Source organism: Narcine bancroftii, chromosome 10 (assembly GCF_036971445.1).
Source record: "Narcine bancroftii isolate sNarBan1 chromosome 10, sNarBan1.hap1, whole genome shotgun sequence".
In the NCBI taxonomy this organism is placed as follows: domain Eukaryota; kingdom Metazoa; phylum Chordata; class Chondrichthyes; order Torpediniformes; family Narcinidae; genus Narcine; species Narcine bancroftii.
Window position 1 is genome coordinate 47,768,998 of NC_091478.1, and position 21,136 is coordinate 47,790,133.

General features: G+C 47.7%; 1 protein-coding gene across 2 annotated transcripts in view; it reads left to right on the forward strand.

Moving 5' to 3' along the window:
- Positions 1–18,582: 18,582 nt before the first annotated feature.
- Positions 18,583–21,136, forward strand: part of rufy2 (RUN and FYVE domain containing 2) — a 164,785-nt gene continuing 162,231 nt past the window's right edge. For both annotated transcript variants that reach the window (XM_069900866.1, XM_069900867.1), the window contains exons 1-2: positions 18,583–18,897; positions 19,660–19,833. In XM_069900866.1, coding sequence (XP_069756967.1) covers positions 18,645–18,897; positions 19,660–19,833 — 427 coding nt within the window. In that variant the 5' untranslated portion in view covers positions 18,583–18,644. The remainder of the gene's footprint in view (positions 18,898–19,659; positions 19,834–21,136) is intronic.

A 21,136-nucleotide genomic window follows, 5' to 3' on the forward strand; every position in this document is an offset into this window, starting at 1 on the left:
ATGGGAAAGAAAATGGACAAGATGGAAGAGCGGGCAGTAGCAGCAGAAATGGAGGTAGAAGACTTAAAAAAGAAATTGGAGGAATCTAATAAAAAAACTAAAGAGACACAAGAACTACTAGCTCAAAAAATAGATACAATGGAAAATTATAACAGAAGAAATAACATAAAGATAGTGGGCCTTAAGGAAGATGAAGAAGGCAAGAATATGAGGGAGTTTATAAAAGAGTGGATCCCTAAGACCCTAGGATGTCCAGAACTACAGCAAGAAATGGAAATAGAAAGGGCACATAGAGTATTGGCCTCTAAACCACAACCACAACAAAAACCAAGATCTATTGTAGTAAAATTCCTAAGATATACTACAAGAGAAAAGGTACTGGAGAAGACAATGGAAAAAGTAAGAGAGGGCAACAAACCACTGGAGTATAAAGGGCAAAAAATCTTCATTTATCCAGATATAAGTTTTGAACTCCTAAAGAAGAGAAAAGAGTTCAATACAACAAAGGCGATTTTATGGAAGAAAGGGTATAAATTTATACTAAAGCATCCAGCGGTATTGAACATATTTATTCCAGGACAACAAAACAGACTATTCTCGGATCCAGAAGAAGCACGAAAATTTGCAGAACAATTACAAAAATAGACTGAGGGATGAAGACGGGTAATGAGAGTAAAAATGATCACGATTGATATGTATGTGGGTAAAGACAAAAATAGACTGAGGGATGAAGACGGGTAATGAGAGTAAAAATGATCACGATTGATATGTATGCGGGTAAAGAGGTATAAGAGTGAATAGAGACAATGTGCATACGTGAATGTATCTGTACTTAGAGGAAAATATAGATAGTATAGACAAGAATTAATAAGGGAAGGTAATGGAATAGAGAGAATAAGGAGGGAATTAAAAGAGTGACCTTTGTGACATATGAAAAGTGTAATCTTTTCTGGGGGGCTGGGTGGGGGGAAATAGCGGTCACTGCAAAATCAGTTGACGCTTGCGAGTGGATTCGCAAATCCAAATGGAGAGGGGAGATGTGGTTGTCCGACAAGGGATAAAGGACAACTCAGGAGGTGAAGGGGAGATTGGGGATAAAGAAGATAGAAATAGGAGAATAAGGAAAATGTTGGATGTTGTAGGAATGTTGTCTTATAAAGAGTTGAAAATAAGAAAACAGAAATGGAAAAGGAGGAAAGGTAATGATGGAAAAATGGAAAGAGAAGATAAACAAAATATAAAATGGCTATGCTGAACTATATGACTTTAAATATTAATGGAATACATAACCAAATTAAAAGGAAGAAACTACTAAATTTAAATGAATAAATGTATTCCATTAGAAAAAATAACATATAGGTTAAGAAATAATATTGAAATATTCGAACAAGTATGGGAGCCTTACATTAAATACAATAGCGAAAACCTACCGCGGACAAACATTACCTAAGTTGATGGAAGGAGAAAGGAAAGAAAAGAATGGACTCAGTAGAATTTCTGGTGTATTTTTGTTGAATGACAACATTGTCTGACTGGCTTAATGCAACCTAGATTGTATACCTAAAATGGATGAGAGGGGGGGTGGGGGGGTGGCTTGGGAGGAGGGAGGTGGGGGGAGAAAAAGTCACTGTATATGTGTGAAAAAGAAATAGTGTATATCATGGCTAATGTGATTTATGGTGTGAAAAATAAAAAATTTAAAAAAAAATAAAAAAAAACCTTCTTACATCTCTCTTGTACTTCATCCACTGCAATTAAGCATTTATAACATCCCCTTTCATTGCAGCAATTTCTCCACACATATCAGACATTTTCCCTTTTACTTCAACAAATTGTTCATTTATATTATGAAAATCAGTTGCCATGTAGGCATTAATATTTTCATTTTGTTTTGTTAACTCTTCAAACATTGTAACTACATCTGGTCCAGGTGAAGGATTTGTTTGAGTAGGTGAAGTAACAGATTTAAATGGAGAAGCCATTTTTGTTGTTCTGGGCCTACCTTCAATAGCTTCTGCTGCCATCAATAATAGTTCCTGATCATCTTCATCCAGGTATTCAATGTGCTCTTCTTCTTCCTCTTCTGGTACCAAGATTTCTTCTCTGGCCACTCTGATGCGGGTTTAGACCCCTGTCCACTTCAGGCCAATCTCATCAGCGCAACATGGAGTGGGTCCCCCCACAGCACGAAATTGCTCAAGAACTTCACAGAATCGTGACATCGGGAGCATGTCCATAGGCCCTGTAGCATGGTAGCGTGCACTAGCCGGTACGTCAGCGTGCGTCAGTGTGCTGCTGACCACACCTCTCTGCTCATACTCCGACACGGTCCCACTCATCTCACCACCCCTGGCCACGCTACTCTCATCGCACCTCATCGCCAGGACAGGCCAACCACCAGGTTCCCAGCGTCAGCGTCATCTTTTGTTGTCTGTAATGTCGGAGAGGCCGACCTTCCTTCAGATTTTCCTGAAGACATCCTCTGGTATTTCGGCTCCATACTAAATTGATCTTGGTGCTTCCTTTGAACGGTAGGCCTAGATTTTTCATTTTTTCCCCACAACTTTAATAACTAATTTCTTTTGTTTCTGGTCTCTTCCTTTCTTCATTTCTTGTAACCCCAACACTCAGTACTCTGTCTGATAGATTTTGAAAATTTTAACAGTCTTTAATTTTCGGGCATGAGCTAGTCCAGCTGGGGAGAGATAGATCCCGCGTCCTTGTTCTACGCCATCTTGCCACGCCCCTCCATTTTTTTGTTTTAGAAAATAAGGTAGCATTTCATGTTATAGCATTTCCTGTCAAAACGAGGATCATAAAGAAATCTGAGTGCAATAATGCTTTAGTTTACAGGGAAGAATTCCCCGGTTCAGTTGATAAAATTCAACAAGCTGGATAAGATCAGCAAATTTTGTATTTCCATCATCAAGACAAAAGACAAGCTATCCATTTTCTTCACATGGTAATATTTGGAAATGTCTAATCTTCAGTTGACAGTACAATGTTACCACAAATGTCTTTGGGTTACTTGGAGACACAGAACATGGAACTGGATTAAAGTTTCTGTTACCATCAGAGACACAACATGAAACCGGATAAAAATCTGTTACCATCAGAGACAAAGAACATGGAACTGGATTAAAGACTCTGTTACCATCAGAGAACATGCATCCGGATTAAAGTCTCTATTACCATCAGAGACACAGAACATGGATCTGCATTGAAGACTTTGTTACCATCAGAGACACAGAACATGGAACCGGATTGAAGACTGTGTGTGGTGCGCTGTGCGTCAGAAGCAAGCACACAAATTTAAAGACTGTACAACAGGCTTTATTTGACATAAACTTCCACAGAGCCAGCTGTGAGGAGAGCTGCTGTAAAATCTGAGAGAGTCTTTGAAGGGCCGGCTCAGGCTTATATCCAGGAAGATGATTGACATCTGACCAGGTGGGGCTTGGTCCATTCAGGTTAGCTGATTGACAGCCAGCCAGATGTTGTCTTGTCCCCATGCTCTTCTGCAGGTACAGAGGTTTCCTCCTGTAGTGGCCAGTGGTATACCACCATACTCACCCGCTTCTTTAAAATTGTCCTGGGGGGGCAAGATTGCAGTCCGTGGTCTACCCAGAGCTCCAAAACATATATATATACAGTATTTACAGATTGAGACGGAGCGGAGGAGTGGCCAGGGGGGCTGGGTTTGAGGTGTGTGTGTTGCATTGGATGGGCGGGTGGGGCGGGTTCATCCCCCACGGTTGTAGTAAGTCCTTGGTGCCCAAGGAGGTCTTGAGTGCCCCATAGCTGTCCAGGATCAGGGGTGTGTGTCAGGCTGGCGTGGTCCTGGGCTGAAGGATGCTGTGTTGGGTGCTCCTGCTGGTGCCAGCTCCCTGCCACTGCCAAACCTAACATAGGCGTAGTTGTGGTTCGCATGTATGAGGAACACCTGCTCGACCAGGGATTCAGCCTTGTGTGCCTGCACATGTCTACGTAGGAGCACCGGTCTGGGGGGACCCGAGCCATGCTGGGAGAGATGTTCCCATCGCCAATCTCCTAGGGAAAGAAAACAGGCGTTCGTGAGGGGTCTTGTTGGTAGTCGTGCACAGGAGTGACCTAATGACATGGAGTGCCTTGGGAAGAGCGTCCTGCCAGTATTCTATGGACCACCCCTTTGACTTAAGGGCCAGGAGAACTGCCTTTCAGACACCCCGTTCTTGTGTTCCACTTGCCCATTACCTCTTGGGTTGTAACTAGTCGTGCGACTAGTTGCAATGCCCCTTGCTGTCAGGTACTGGCGTAGTTCTTCACTCATGAAGCTAGACCCCCTGGTCGCTGTGGATAAATGCAGGGCAGTCAAACATGGTGAAGATCTGTGTCAGTGCCCTGATGACTGTAGCCGTGGAGGTGTCTGGACAAGGGATAGCAAAAGGGAAGCAGGAGTACTCATCTATTACCATGAGGAAACAGATGTCTGATTTGTGGAAGGCAGGGGCCCCTTAAAGTCCATACCGAGTGTGATAGTACAGATCTATCACCAATGTACATAGTGTATATAGTTACTGTATCTAGACTGTGCTTACAGCGATTGGCTGAGAGCTAAGCCACACCTATTGTTTGGGCCTTAAAGGGTTGTGTCCCTAGCCAGGTCGGATCATTCCGGACTGGTCGGCCACCTGTGAAGAGCTCCGGTCTTTTGCTAATAAAAGCCTTGGTTTGGATCAACAAGTCTTTGGTTCTTTCGACGAGCTCTACACCGAGGCACTCGAAGGGCCCAGTGGCCTTCACGACATGAGCCTTGGATGGGTGGAAAAAACGAGGTTTGCATTCTGCGCAGACCCAGCAGGCCTCTATCATGGTCCTGACATCCCTGATGGTGTACAGAAGGTACTGGGACTTGATAAAATGGTATAAGCGGGTGACGCCCGGGTGGCAGAGGGACTCATGCAGTGCCTGCAGCTGGTCGTCATAGAGTGGCACACAGGTCGGGAGAGGGCATCGGGGGAGTTGTTAAGCTTCCCCGGGCGATACTGGACGTCGTAGCTGTATGTCACCAGCTCGACTCTCCAGCTCAAGATCTTGTTGTTCTTGATCATGCCCCTGTGGGTGGTGTTGAACATGAACACCACTGCCCGCTGGTCAGTGAACCTCCTGCAGCTAAGTAGTGGCGCCAGTGCGGACCACTTCCACGATCGTCTGGGCCTCCTTTTCAATGGCGGTGTGCCCTAGCTCGGAGCCATGGAGGGTCCTGGAAAAGAAGGCAACCGGGCACCCCCCTTGGTTGAGGGTAGTGGCAAGGGTTAGATCAGAGGCATCGCTCTCCATCTGATGCGTGTGAAGTCTGCCTGCGCCTCGGGTGGGAGAGGTAAAGTTGTGGCCTGGGCCAGTGGGCGGACGTTGTCTGAGAGGCGGGGAACCCACTGTGAATAGGAGGAGAATAAGCCAAGGCACCTGTGGAGGGCTTTGAGCATGGAGGGGAGGGGTAACTACAGTAATGGGCGCATCCATTCTGGATCTGAGCTGATGACACCATGTGCCACGATGTACCCCAGGATGGCGAGGCGGGTGGTGCTGAACATGCACTTCTCTTTGTTCTAAGTGAGGTTCAGCTCCTCAGCCGTCCAGAGAAATTTCTCCAGGTTGGCATCGTGGTCCTGCTGGTTGTGGCCGCAGATGGTGACATTATCCAGGTACGGGCAAGTCGCCTTTAGCTTCTGCTGGTCTACCATTAGATCCATCTCCCGCTGGAATGCAGAGACACCGTCCGTGTCCCCAAACAGAACTTGGCAGAACTGGTACAGGCGCCTGTCCGCCTCGAAGGGGGTATAGGGCTTGTCCCGCAGGTGGATGGGGAGTTGGTGATAGGCCGACTTCAGGTCAATCGTGGAGAAGACCCAGTAGCAGGCTATCTTGTTGACCATGTCGGCTATCCTCGGTAAGGGGAAGGCATCCAGCTGGGTGTACCGATTGATGGTCTGGCTGTAATCCATGACCATCCTTGGCTTGCCCCCTTTGATCACAAGGACTTGGGCTCTCCAAGGGCTGTTGCTGGGCTCTATGACACCTTCTGCCAGAAGCCACCGCACCTCCACCGTGATGAAGTCTCTGTCCGCGGCACAATAGCGCCTACTTCTGGCAGCTATCAGCTTGCAGTCTGGCGTGAGGTGTGAGAAGAGTGCAGGAGGGGTGATGCGCAGCGTGAAGAGGCCGCAGGTTGGACGAGGCTGGTTGGACGGCGTGCTGTGGAGCGTGAATGGAGGTAAGTTTATTTCCACCCACATACCACCTTAAGCAATCCCTTATTAATCACAGAACACTTATGGCATAGGGAATACTTAAAGTAGTATGTGAGTGGAAAGTAAAAGGTTGGGAACCACTGCATTACAGGAAGGATGTGGAAGCTGTGCAGAGGAGATTTGCCAGGGTGATGACTGGATTGGAGAATGTATCACATGAGGCAAAGGCTTTTCTCTTCGGAGCGAAGAAGAATCAGGTCTACAAGACAATGAGTAGATAACGAGCACCTTTTTCCCACGGCAAGAACGGCAAACACCAGAGAACGTCTGTGCAAGGTGAAGGGAGAAAAGTTTAGGGGAAACGTCAGGGGTGAGTTATTTTGACCCAGAGTAGTGGGTGCTTGGAATGTATTGCCAAGGGTGGTGGCAATGGAGGCTGCTACAATAGAGACTTTTAAAAGATTCTTAGACAGATACATAAATACAAAATAAAAATAGTGGGTTATGCATGTAAGGTAGGGAAGGTTCAGATTGTTGAGTCAGTTTATATAGGTTGGCACAACATTGTGGGCCAAAGATTGCTCTGTACTGTAATGTTCTATGTTCTAAACCTCCCCCTTGTATTACCCCTGAATCTCTTCCCTCCTTCCCTAAGTCTAACTTTATCCACTTTTGCTATAAGCAAAGGTTTCCTGCAACCTATGTGTATCCCTCAGAATTTTATATACCTAAATCAAATCCCTTCTAAACCTCCACTGCTCCAGGAAAACAGACCCAGCTTCTCCATTCTCCATCCCAGTCAATGTTCTGGTGAATCTTCTCTTTACCCCCCTCCCCCACCTCCAGCTGTGGTTTGATCAAGATTTTAGTAAGTTGCAACATAAGCTCCCTATTTCCTTATTCACAGCCCAGACTAATAAAGGCAGGTATCCCATCAGCCTTCCTCCCTGAGGTTTACAAGGTCCTCAAGGTCCATCAGTTACTTAATCAGAGAGGATTCCGAACATTCCCAGTGTATATCCCAGCCTCCTGAATGTTCCCAAAATCAATCAGATAAGGTCATAGGATTATATGAAAATGCAGTGTACAAATGCACCGAAATTCCTACTTTCTGCAGCCGAACATGTGCTGGATAAAAATAACTATAACAGTGTGGATTAAAAAATGATAACAAATACAAATTGCAGATAATAAATATTTACAGTTACCATAGTGCAAGAAACAAGTGACTGCAGTAGTGCAGACAGTCCGTTTATCAACTCACATTGGTCTGGATTAAACTCCACCTGCCATTTTTGAGTCCAGTTTATCAACACATCAACAGTTTTCTGCATTTAAAGACTATCTTCCATTATCATTAGCACTGGTAACCTTTACTGATCCTGCCTCCCACACCAACAACCGTCACTTGTCATGTAATATGCAAGGGTCCCAGCACCAATCATATTTCACAGGCATCCGATCACAAAACCGGCCTGTGTCATCACCCTCTTTGCCCCATTGCCAAGCCAGTTATGGGCCCTAATGTTTTTTTTTGCAAGCCTCCTATGTGAGATCTTGATAAAAGGTTTACCGAAGACAATGTAAATTGTATTTACTGCCCTGCCCTCATCAATATGCGTTACTTCTTCAGTCACAGTGCTCAGACAGGATCTATCCTTGACAAAATTGCATTTGCCATCTCCTATCAGTCCCTGCCATTTCAATTGATCATTAATCCTCTCCCTCAGAATATTTTTCCAGTGTCTCCCTATTAATGATGTTCAGCCCACAGGTCTGTAGGTACTGGGCTTTTCCCCTGCTGCCTTTGTCAAAAAGGGGAACATGTTGCTGTCATCTGGTACATCACTTGTAGCCAGAAATGTCTTCTATTGTCTCCATAGCAGTCTGTGGTAAGTCCCATACAGTTCTGGTATTTTATCCATTAATAAGCTCACTAACGAATCGAATACCTCCTCTTTATTTCTGGAGGCCTGTCACTAGATTTTCACCTACCCGTATCGGAATTCCATCATCGTCATATTGCCTCTTGTTTCTCAACAGCTGCTGCAGTGTTCTAGAGGGAAAGATCAGAAAACTGTACCAGTCCAGACTGGCCCAAAGTTGCCATCAGTAAGGCTAAATCTCCCCCCTTCAGTCGTTTAGTCAGAAACACAATGGATCACCATCTTATTAAAGGCAACTTTACAGCTTCTGCCCCCCATATTCTAGGATGAAAACCATAGAAGCAGGCTATTTGGCCCTCAATGGCCAATGCAACAAACAACTACCCATTTTACTAACCCTATTTAATTTGGCTTGAACAGCTGAGATTCAGTAAGCTCAACTACTCACAGACAACGACTGGAGTTTATCCTAAGATTCAACAGGATTATGGCCTCATGACTTGAAATAACTATTCAATCTTGTACCTGTTGGTTACTAAGAAGTCTGGTCTAGTGCAGGGAACAAATGTGCTGCAGAAACTCAGCAGGTCACACACCATCCATGGAAAGCACAGAGCAGTCGACTTTTGGGCCTGAGCCCTTCCCTCAGGTATGCTGAAAATCAGGCAGACTTTCAAACAGGAAGATAGGGAGGGGGTGGAAGGAGGGAGGAGCACCAACTAGCAGGTGATCGATGGATACAGGTGGGAGGGGGAAGGAGAGTAAGGGGATGAGAGGTGATGAGGGAGGATTCTTTCTGATAGAAGGAAGAGAAGAGGCTAGGGAGACTGAGGGAGTCAGACAGATAAAGTCCAAGAGAACGGAGTGTTGGTGGGTTACAGAAAATTGGAAGTCAATATTGATGTTGTGTCCACCTATCACCTGGTGTGCCTCTACTCACAACCACTGTTACAATGTTGAGTGGTTGGTTGAAGGAAATAACCAGTCTTTAGATAGATAAAGATGTTTTAAATAATTTATTCTTGTGTCATAGGTGTCACTGGTTGTAGACAGCCTGTTGTCCTGAAGAGTGGAACCGTGGCAATGCAGTTAATACAACCATCGCACATCTCCAGTGGCCTGGGTCCCATTCTGGGCTCTGGTACATGTTTCTTGTCATCTGACTATGGTGTACACACATAAAACATTTCTCACAAATTCAGCACACAGCAATCACATACATGATTAAAATATAATACAAAATAAATATATATAAATAATTTATTTGTTGCTTACCAGCAAACGAACCGACTCTCAAAATGGTGGTCGTGCTGTGGAAAACGCGGGAAATTGACCTGCATCCAACACAGGTTTTTATCTGGACTGTTAACATCACCGATGACATCACTTCCTGACCATGTGACAGAAACAGAAGCGTGGAGATATCAGGCTTGCTCTAGACTCTACATCTTGACTCTAGATTTTCCCATGTATACTTCAAATCGACATCATGTGCAGTGATTCCATAACATGTACACCGACATCTATAGTAGCTCAGTATAGAATACTTCACTACAATGGTGACCCTGAAGGTCCAAATATAATTCAGAACCCAACATGGAAATTTTTTCTTCAATGCATCCATGGCTCTGAAACTGCCAACATTTTAGACTTCACAACCACATATATGGTTTGACCAAGCAGAAGCCCAATTCCAGTTGAGGCAGGTAATGTCTGATTCCACATGGTACTACTATGTAGTATATGCCCTGGATCAAGACGGTATGCTGAGTTTTTGATTTTCTGTAGCAGCTCCAGAGAAGGGCAAGTATATGGCGCTCAAGAGTCTGCTCATCCATACCTTTGACCTCTCATAATGAGAGCGTGTGGCCCGTTTACTTCACTTTGGATGGCTTGGGAGACAGGACCCTTTCTGTGCTCATGAATGAAATCATGGCATTAGCGGAAGAGCATAGACCCTGCCTCATTTTTAACCAGGCTTTCTTGGAGCAGTTGACAGAAGATATCCACAAGCTGCTGGCCACTGAGGATTTCAGTGACCCAAGGAGAGTCGTGGCCTGTGCTGAGATTCTATGGCAGGCAAAGCAAGAAAGTGTGATGTCTGTAAGAAAGGTCACCAGATCCCACTCACAGCTCCAATGTTAGATGGCATCAGGGTCGATCAAATCCATGGACAGACCACCAGTCGGCCAGGAGACAGCATTAGGTCCAAAGAGAGAGCATATCAATTGGCCAAAAAAAGTACCATAACCGAAGACTGGGAGCAGTTCAAGATGCACCAAAGGAGGACAAAGGGATTAATCAAGAGAGCAAAAATAAATTACGAAAGTAAGCTTGCGGCAAGTATAAAAACCGACTGCAAAAACTTTTATAAATATGTCAAGAGGAAAAGATTGGTGAAATCCAGAGTAGGTCCTTTGCAGTCGGAATCAGGGGAATATATAATGGGGAATAAGGAAATGGCAGACCAATTAAATTCTTACTTTTGTTCTGTTTTTACAAGAGAGGATACAAATAACCTCCCAAGGATGTTGGGAAACACAGAGACTAATGCAAGGGAGGAGCTGAAAGAAATCAGTATCTCTTAGAGATACTAAGGACATGGTCTTAGGGAAATTGATGGGATTGAAGGCAGAGAAATCCCAAGGGCCTGATAATCTACATCCTAGGGTACTTAAGGAAGTGGCCATTCAGATAGCAGATGCTTTAAGAATTATTTTCCAGAACTCAATAGACTCAGGATCAGGACCCATGGATTGGAGGGTAGCTAATATTACCCCACTATTTAAAAAGGGGGGTAGAGAAAAAGTGGGGAATTATAGGCCGGTGAGCCTTACATCTGTAGTGGGCAAAATGATGGAATCCATTATTAAGGATGTAATAGCGGAGCATATGACTAGCAGAGAAGGGATTGGACAGAGTCAACATGGATTTACAAAAGGTAAATCGTGCTTGACAAATCTATTGGAATTTTTTGAGATGGTGACAGGTAAAATAGATGGGGGAGAGCCAGTGGATGTGGTGTACCTGGACTTCCAAAAGGCCTTCGATAAGGTCCCGCATAAACGACTGGCTTACAAAATCAAGGCTCATGGGATTAGGGGCAAAGTATTGATGTGGATTGAGAACTGGCTGGCAGGTAGAAGACAGAGAGTTGGGATAAATGGCTCGTTTTCTGAGTGGCAGGCGGTGACCAGTGGGGTGCCACAGGGATCTGTACTGGGACCCTAGCTGTTCACAATTTACATTAATGATCTGGGTGAGGGTATTGGATGTAATATCTCCAAATTTGCAGATGACACTAAGCTAGGAGGGGTTGTGTGCACGGAAGAGGGGGTCAGGAAGCTCCAGTGGGATTTGGATAAATTGAGGGACTGGGCAGATACATGGCAAATGCACTACAATGTGGATAAATGTGAGGTTATCCACTTTGGTAATACAAACCGGAGGGCAGATTACTATTTGAATGGTAATAGATTGGGAGATGGGGAAGTGCAGAGAGACCTAGGGGTACTTGTACACCAGTCTCTGAAGGCGAGCATGCAGGTACAGCAGGCGGTTAAAAAGGTAAATGGTATGTTGGCCTTCATATCAAGAGGGTTTGAGTATAGGAACAAGGATACCTTACTGCAGCTGTACAGGGCCTTGGTGAGACCACACCTGGAGTATTGTGTGCAGATTTGGTCCCCTTATCTAAGGAAGGATGTTCTTGCAATGGAGGGAGTGCAGAGGCGATTCACCAAGCTGATACCTGGAATGGCAGGAATGACTTATGAGGAAAGATTGCGCAAATTGGGATTGTACTCGCTGGAGTTTAGAAGATTGAGAGGGGATCTCATAGAGACCTATAAAATTCTGGCAGGACTGGACAGAATGGATGCAGATGGGATTTTTCCAAGGATGAGAAAATCCAGAACCCGGAGCCATAGTTTGAGGATAATAGGCAAACCATTTAGGACCAAGATGAGGAGGAATTTCTTTACCCAGAGGGTGGTGAATCTGTGGAATTCATTGCCACAGAGGGCAGTAGAGGCAGATTCATTAAATATATTTAAGAGGGAATTAGATATATTTCTTCAGTATAAGGTTACGGAGAGAAGGCGGGAACGGGGTACTGAACTTTAAGATCAGCCATGATCTCATTGAATGGTGGAGCAGGCTCGAAGGGTCGAATGACCTACTCCTGCTCCTATCTTCTATGTTTTCTATGTTTTCTATGAGATAACGGGACAAAGATAGTACCCATTGGTATTTCTACCATCAATGAAGGGGTGCAAATGCTCACTGCTTCCGACCTCCCTGTGTGTTTCAGGGAAACACGGGCCAGCTATTGCAAATTGCCGCAGCAGCTGACCATAGAGACAGTCTTTTATATGTCTGGGATAGGCATTCCGGCCAGCGTTTCTTGGATACAGGGGCTGAGATCAGCATGTTTCCCCCTTCAGGGCATGACACACATAACAGAAAACCATTGAAAGCTGCAAAATGCAGTACTATCCAGACATTTGTCACTCGTAGGATTCCACTTCAGATCGACGATGCTAAGTTCATGTGGATATTCACATTGGCCGCAGTCACACAACTGCTACTGGGAGCTGATTTTCTCAGAGCTCATGGCCTGCTGGTTGATGTAGAGGGACGAAGGCTCGTTCATACCAATAATTTCCAGACCTTCACCCTAGGTGAGGCCAAGCTGCCAGCCCCACATTTAGACTCCATTACTATTTTGGAGAATGTATTTGCCAGGTTGTTGGTAAAATTCCCCGCAATAATTACGCTGCAATTCACCTCAGCGATGCTGAAACATGGGGTACAGCACCACATACCAACTGAATGGCACCGCTGCAGACCCAAGCTCACAGGCTCCCTCCAGATAAACTTCGTCTGGCCAAAGAGGAGTTTGAAAGGATGGAGGAATAGGTATTGTACAACAGTCCGATAGCTCCTGAGTCTCCTGCTCCACATGGTACCCAAGGCGTAGGTGGATGGAGACCCTGTGGTGATTACTGCAGGTTGAACGAGGTTACTACACCGGTTCACTACCCGGTGCCGTATTTACAGGACTTAGCGTTCAACCTGCAGGGAGCCCGCAACTCTTTTCTAAGATGGACCTGATCCAGGGGAACAACAGATCCACCCAGATGACATTCCAAAAATGGCTATTATTACACCTTTTGGCCTTATTGAATTCAGAAGGATGCCTTTTGGGCTCAAGATAGTCACATAGAGTTTCCAACGTTTAATGGGCAGAGTGGGACACAATCTCGACTTTACCTTCATATACCTGGACATCATACTTATCGGTAGCTGCAGTCGTCAGGAACATCTGTCCCACCTGCGCAAGCTTTTTAGTCATTTGAATAAGTTTGGGCTGACCATCATCCCAGCCAAGTGTCAATTCGGGTTAGCAACCATCGACTTTCTGGGCCAGAGAATCGACAAACACGGAGCAAAGCCACTACCAGCAACGGTCGAGGTGATCCAGGCATTCGCTAAACCCAGCACAGTTAAAGTCCTCCAGGAGTTCATTGGAATGTTGAACTTGTATCGCCGGTTTCTACCATCAGCAGCTTGCATCATGCAAGCTTCGCCCTGTTCTCCCTGTTGTCAGGCAAAGCAAGGGATGTCACTTGGGACGAAGAATCGTCAGCATCATTCAAGAATGCCAAAGAAGCACTGGCTAATTCTGCATTGCTTGTCCACCCAAGAATGGATGTCCCAAAAGAACAGCAGTAGGAAGGGTTCATGAACAGTACATCAATAGGCATTGGAAACCATTGGCTATATTTGGCACCTGAGACCACCAGAACTCAAGTACAGTGCTCTTGATCATGAATTGTTGGCACTGCACCCAGCTATCAGACATTTCAGGTACTTTCTCAAAGGCAAGCATTTCACTGCTTTTACAGACAACAAGCTGCTTACATTTGCCTTCACTGAGGTATCAGATCCATGGTTGGCTTGTCAACAGAGACATTTATCATATTTCTGAGTTCATGATGGCCATCGAACACATCTTAAGAAAGGCCAACATCATGGCAGATGTGCTGTCTCACTTTGCCATACAATCCATACAGACCTTAGCCCAAGGGGTGGACTATGTTGTGCTCATGGAAGTGCAACAGGCAGATGAAGAAATTCTTTGTTACGGGACAGGAGACTCAAACCTGCAGCTAGAAGAAATTCCGGTTGGCCCAGGGGAGCTGAAACTCCTGTGTGAAGTATCTACAGGTTATCCTCACCCAATCGTTCCAGTGGCCTGGAGGCGGCAGGTATTTGACGCAGGTTGGCACATCCATCAATTAGAACAACTGTCCAGATGTGGCATGGCCTTCAAAAACAGATCAGCAATTGGGTGAAGACGTGCACTCATCGCCAGACATCCAAAGTCCAGCAACACACAAGAACCCCACTACTATCTTTTGAGCCGATGTATCGGAGGTTTGACCACATACACATGAACATTGCAGATCCCCTGCTGGTGTCATGTGGTTCCCATTTTCTTCTCACTATAGTGGATCGGGCCATGTGATGGCCACAGGCAATTTCACTAGCAGACATGACAAATGAGACCTGCGTCAGGGCACATTTTGGACTGCCAGCACACATCACGTCTGACAGGGGTGCCCAATTCATGTCAAGTCTGTGGTCAGCAATGGCCATCCTACTTGGAACCAAGTTCCACTACACAACTGCGTATCACCTATAATCCAACTAATAGAAAGGTTGCACATGTATTTGAAATCAGCCCTTATGGCATGTCTGCAGGGACCTAACTGGGTTGACGAATTGCCATGGGTATTCTTGGCCATACAAACTGGACTACAGCGCACCCCTGATGGTTCCAGGAGAACTTGTATCAGGCTCACGAGGACAGGAGAAGACACCTGCAGTGGTCCTAAGCAAGCTCTGTGAGAAGCTCGGTTTTTTAGCACCCATACTGATATCTCAACATAGTCAGGCCAGTCCTATATACCCCAGAACTTGCAGGACTGCAGGTATGTTTTTGTGCAGAAAGGAGGACACTGAGCACCATTCCAGCGCTCGTATGAGGGTCCCTTCGAGGTACTAAGAAGCAATGGTTCAATGTAGATTTTCGACATCCGAGGTAAAGAGGAAGCTTTTGCAATTGACCACCTCAAACCTGCTCATCTGGATCTGGACGGACCAGTCATAGTTCAGGCGCCTCGAAGGAGAGGATGGCAACTCAAGCTAAATATACAGATTTTGGGGGCCTGCAGCAGGATTGCTGGTTTGGGTGGGGTTGGGGGGATGTGGCAACCCACTTATCAGCAAGTGAACCAGCTCCCAAAATGGCGGACATGCTGTGGAAAATGCGGGAAATTGGCCTGCATCCAACACAGGTCTATTATCTGGGCTGATGACATCACCACTCCATGTGTCAGAAGCAGTGATGTATATAAGCCCAGCAGGCAAACCTGGAGGTGTCAGTCTTGCACCAGACTCCACAGTGACTTCCCTGCATCAACTCGACAACGTGTACAGCAATTCCACGAGTACCCCTGCGTCTATAGTAGCTTATATAGAATACTTCACTACAACAGGATCTTCTTTGGCTTGGCTTCGCGGACGAAGATTTATGGAGGGGTAAATGTCCACATCAGCTGCAGGCTCGTTTGTGGCTGACAAGTCCGATGCGGGACAGGCAGACACGGTTGCAGCGGTTGCAAGGGAAAATTGGTTGGTTGGGGTTGGGTGTTGGGTTTTTCCTCCTTTGTCTTTTGTCAGTGAGGTGGGCTCTGCGGTCTTCTTCAAAGGAGGTTGCTGCCCGCCGAACTGTGAGGCGCCAAGATGTACGGTTTGAGGCGATATCAGCCCACTGGCGGTGGTCAATGTGGCAGGCACCAAGAGATTTCTTTAGGCAGTCCTTGTACCTTTTCTTTGGTGCACCTCTGTCTCAGTGGCCAGTGGAGAGCTCGCCATATAACACGATCTTGGGAAGGCGATGGTCCTCCATCCAGCGCAGTTGGATCTTCAGCAGCGAGGACTCGATGCTGTCGGCCTCTGCCATCTCGAGTACTTCGACGTTAGGGATGAAAGCGCTCCAATGGTTGTTGAGGATGGAGCAGAGACAACGCTGGTGGAAGCGTTCTAGGAGCCGTAGGTGATGCCGGTAGAGGACCCATGATTCGGAGCCGAACAGGAGTGTGAGTATGACAACGGCTCTGTATACGCTTATCTTTGTGAGGTATTTCAGTTGGTTGTTTTTCCAGACTCTTTTGTGTAGTCTTCCAAAGGCGCTATTTGCCTTGGCGAGTCTGTTGTCTATTTCGTTGTCGATCCTTGCATCTGATGAAATGGTGCAGCCGAGATAGGTAAACTGGTTGACCGTTTTGAGTTTTGTGTGCCCGATGGAGATGTGGGGGGGCTGGTAGTCATGGTGGGGAGCTGGCTGATGGAGGACCTCAGTTTTCTTCAGGCTGACTTCCAGGCCAAACATTTTGCCAGTTTCCGCAAAACAGGACGTCAAGCGCTGAAGAGCTGGCTCTGAATGGGCAACTAAAGCGGCATCGTCTGCAAAGAGTAGTTCACCCCGACGTCTATAGTAGCTTATATAGAATACTTCACTACAACAGGATATCAGTCATCAATCTCACACCCTGTGGGAAGAAGCTATTTCCCAGCCTGCCCGTCCTGAATTTGATGCTCTTGTATATCCTTCCTGATGGTAGTGGGTCAAAATTCCTGTGTGATGAATGGTAGGGATCCTCAGTAACTCTTTGAGCCCTATTTAAGGGATTCTCCCACTGAATGTTGTAAACAGAGGAAAGGGAGACGCCAGTGATCTTCTTGGCTGTTTTAATGATCGTGGATTGTGTAAAGTCTGTTACCCTGTGGCTTTGCCCTGGTGATCTGGATTTGTCCCACTTCCCAAACAAGCTGGCTAGTAGATATGGTGAAGTATTTATTGCATTTGTCCTTGTGTAACTGGCTGTGAGGGAATCAGAAAACTGTGGAAGGCCATAGGATCAGTGGTACAGCCTTGTAACAGATCATCTGGCCCACTGTCCGTGCCGGCCATCAACACATTGCGCTGATACTATCCTTTCATTTTTAACACCTCACCCCAACTCTACCACACTTGTACGTCTTAGGGTCAACTTACAGTGACCAATTAACCTCCCCAACCACACGACCTTTGGAGCGTGGGTGAAACTGGGGCACCTCTTGTCATGGAGAATGTGTTAATGGACCACAGACATCACACAAGGTCAGGATTGAACCTGAGTCCATGGCCCCATGAGGCAGGGGCTCTACCATGTAAATAGGAATGTCTGAGAGAAGAGGGAAAAATGAATGGGGAAATGGGATTGCTTTGGGTAAACACTGAGAAGCTGGAGGGAATCGGCAAATCAGGCAGCACCCATGGAGAGGGAAAGGGGTAGTCTATGTTTAGGGTCAAGATCCCTTGAGATGAGGCAATGACTTTTGTCCCTACAGGACAATGGCGATAGTGGCATTGAGAATTGCCCCTTCTATTCAGGGAAGGTGCCTGCAGAGTACAGTCATCGAATTTCAGAGCATGCACTCAAATGTCAACAAAGGAACCGGAGTTGGTTCCTAAGTCGGGAGGTGAGACTTGCAATGCGCCCATTGTCTGCTGCCCTCGGGGAAGGCGGTTGTGTGGTCAGCAGTGGCACATCAGCTGACGTGTACTGGTGTGTGTCACACTTCTCGGGGTCAGAGTCTCCGCTCCCAGACAAACTGCTCTGGGTCAATACCCTGCGGCCCATGGAGATGGGAGTTGGAGGGGATGTGGGGCTGGGGGGGGGATATGGCATTGGGGATGGGGACAGGGCTGGGGGGGACATGGGGCAGGGGAAACAAGGCTGGGGCAGTGGGGAAGTGGGGAGGTGAGGACATGGGGCTAGGGGATCGATGGGCTGGGGAGCATGGAGCTGGGGGGTCTGGGGCAGTGGGAACATGGGGCAGGGGGATGGGGATACATGGGGCAGGGGGAGACATGGGGCAGGGGGACGGGGAGACATGGGGCTGAGGGGTCTGGGGCAGGGAGATGGGGAGACATGGGGCTGAGGGGTCTGGGGCAGGGGGAACGGGGAGACATGGGGCTGAGGGGTCTGGGGCGGGGGGGATGGGGAGACATGGGGCTGAGGGGTCTGGGGCAGGGGGGACAGGGAGACATGGGGCTGAGGTGTCTGGGGCGGGGGGATGGGGAGACATGGGGCTGAGGGGTCTGGGGCAGGGGGGACGGGGAGACATGGGGCTGAGGGGTCTGGGGCAGGGGGAACATGGGGCGGGGGGACGGAGAGACATGGGGCTGAGGGGTCTGGGGCAGGGTGAACATGGGGCGGGGGGATGTGGGACGTGGGGTGACAGGGATGTGGGACTGAGGGGTCTTGGGTAGTGGGAACGTGGGGCTGGGGCACGGGACGTGGGGCTGGGCTGCAGCTGATGGGCGGGGGGAGCTGATGAGGGCAGGTTCACGCCCACTGGTCGCCGCAGCGGAGCTGCTGATACCGATGCGGAGCTTGGCTCGGGCCGGGATATGGCAAGTGCGGAGCCGAGCGCTGCCCCGCTCCCGGGACCCGGTCTCGGCCTGGCGGACGGGGATACTCGAGACCCGGAGCGGACCTTCGGCGTTCTGCGTCTCCAGGAGGAGCGAGCAGGGCAGGGGGCCGGCGAAGGGTGGCGGGGCCCTGGCGTCGGCTTGGCTCGCAGGAGGCCGGAACCTTCCCCGGCCCCGTCCCAGGCCCATGGCTGCGCTGCCCAAGCCCAGCAGAGTCGGCTGGGCGGCCGAGGTGAGGGGTGGCCGAATGGGAGGAGGGAGAGAGAAGAGAGGAGAGGGGAGGGGTGAGAGAGGATGGGAGGGGGAGAGAGAGGATGGGGGGGGGGAGGAGATAAGGACGGAGGGGGGAGGTAGGATGGGAGATAAGGATGGAGGGGAGAGAGACACAAGGGAGAGGGTGAGAGAGAGAAGGGAGAAAGAGAAGGGGAAAGGAGGAGAGAGGAGGGGGAAAGACGATGGGTGAGGCTAGGCTGGGGTGGAGAGGACACGGACCACACGTATGGGTGCAGATCTGCAAGGTGGGACTGAAGGGAGGAGGGAATGGGTCTTGGCAAGAGGAATGGAGACAGGGCAGAGGATCTGGGAGAAAGGTGGGCACCTTGGCATCATGTTGGGGGCAGACAGATGAGGAATGGCACTTGGGGATGGGGTGGGAAGCAGACAGATAAGGGAGGGTTGCCAGAGGTTGGGAGTGTGGGGGAACCTGAGTGTTTAACTGGGGTGTTGCTTCGGGCTGGCAAGAGTTGGGGGGGGGGGGGTGGTGGGTGAGATGAAGGGAACAAGAAGAGTCTGGAGGAGGGGAGAGTGAGGAATGAAGGGAACACAGGACAGTTGGAGGCTTACAGCGGTGGCCAGTGAGAGGAATGGGTCTGGAAGGACTGGACGACCTGGAGATGTGTGTGTGATTGGGAGCTGGGATAGACATGGAGTAAAGTGGGTGGGTATGGAAATTGCCATGGCGATCCTCGTGCAAACCCTTGTGTTTGGTTGTCAGTGCCCAGGGATCCCATGGCCATTGAACGAGCAAACCTGCTGAACATGGCGAACCTGAGTATCAAAGGACTGATCGAATCAGCCCTCAGCTTCGGGCGCACTCTCGATTCAGATTATGCCCCACTGCAGCAGTTCTTCATTGTGATGGAGCATTGCCTCAAACACGGACTGAAAGGTATCATGTAACTTGTCCATAAGTAAAACCCTCTCTTCTAAGTCTCTTGGTCATCGTATGGTACTTCACGCTGGACTTACAGGGGAGTGAATGCTGTCTCTAGGGTTGTAGTAAGTTTATCTTTGGAGCATCATTTTGACTCTGGCCAGCATTGTGTCAGCCAATCCTCTTGGGTCATCATAATTCCTTCCATCAGCAGGTAATGGAGTAGTGCATAATCACAAGCTTCTGGCTGAAATGTCACTCTGGTCTCTGGCCTGCTGCTCCTCGTATAAGACTGCTGACTTTGTGAAGCTGCGGGAACTTGGTGAGTTGTAAGAGTACAAGGGACAGGAAGAGACCATGCAGACCACCTAGTACATCTCGCCATTCAATAAGATCATGACTGATCAGACTGTGGACTCCGTTCCACTCACCCTGCATGTTCCCCAGGAACGCCAGGTCAGGCAGCATCCATGGGGAGAAGTGGTCCCTCAGTGTTTGCTCTATCTCTTTCCGTGGATGTTGCTGGACCTAAAGATTTTGGAATCTTGTTTGAACAAAGCTGAAAGGTATCTGTGAAAGGCAGTGTCTGCGGAGAGAATTAGTATCTCCATTGATTTATGGCCCTAATGGGAGTGTCACAGATTCTGAGAACCAATCTCCTGTAAAATTTGGCTTCTTTAAATGTCTGTGTCTTTACAATTTATTGCACTTCAATTTAGAAATTGTGAATCAATATTCATTTTGCTGCCCATTTGCTTCTCACATTCTTTCAAATTTTCAAAATTTACACATACAGCACAGTAACAGGCCATTTTGACCCACGAGTCCATGCCACCCAATTACACCCAATGAACCTACACCCCTGGTACATTTTTGACAGGTAGGAGGAAACCAGAGCCCCCAGGAAAAACCCACGCTGGCACAGGGAGAACGTACCAACTCCATACGGACAGCATGGGATTTGAACCCCAGTCTCAATCGCTGGTGCCGTAACTGCTCCAACCGTGCCGCCCAATTCTTGAAATTGAAATCTAGCATCTGTCTTAAGGAATTATGACAGCAGTGGGTAAAAAGTTGAAATTGGGTCAGAAGGATTTTTTTCAACTTTTGTGGAGTACCTCTCTCAGTTTGGGAACATGTCGTCAGGTGCAAAAATAGAAAATCCACAAGTATTTCGCAGGTGAAGAGGTGGGAAGAGAGAAATTGTGTTTCAGATTTTTGACCAAAATGGGAATTAGGGATTAACAAGCTGTTCTTTACTTGATGAGCAAGACCTCGGGGGGAAATAAAAAAAAAAGAAAGGGTTGGATAAGCTCAG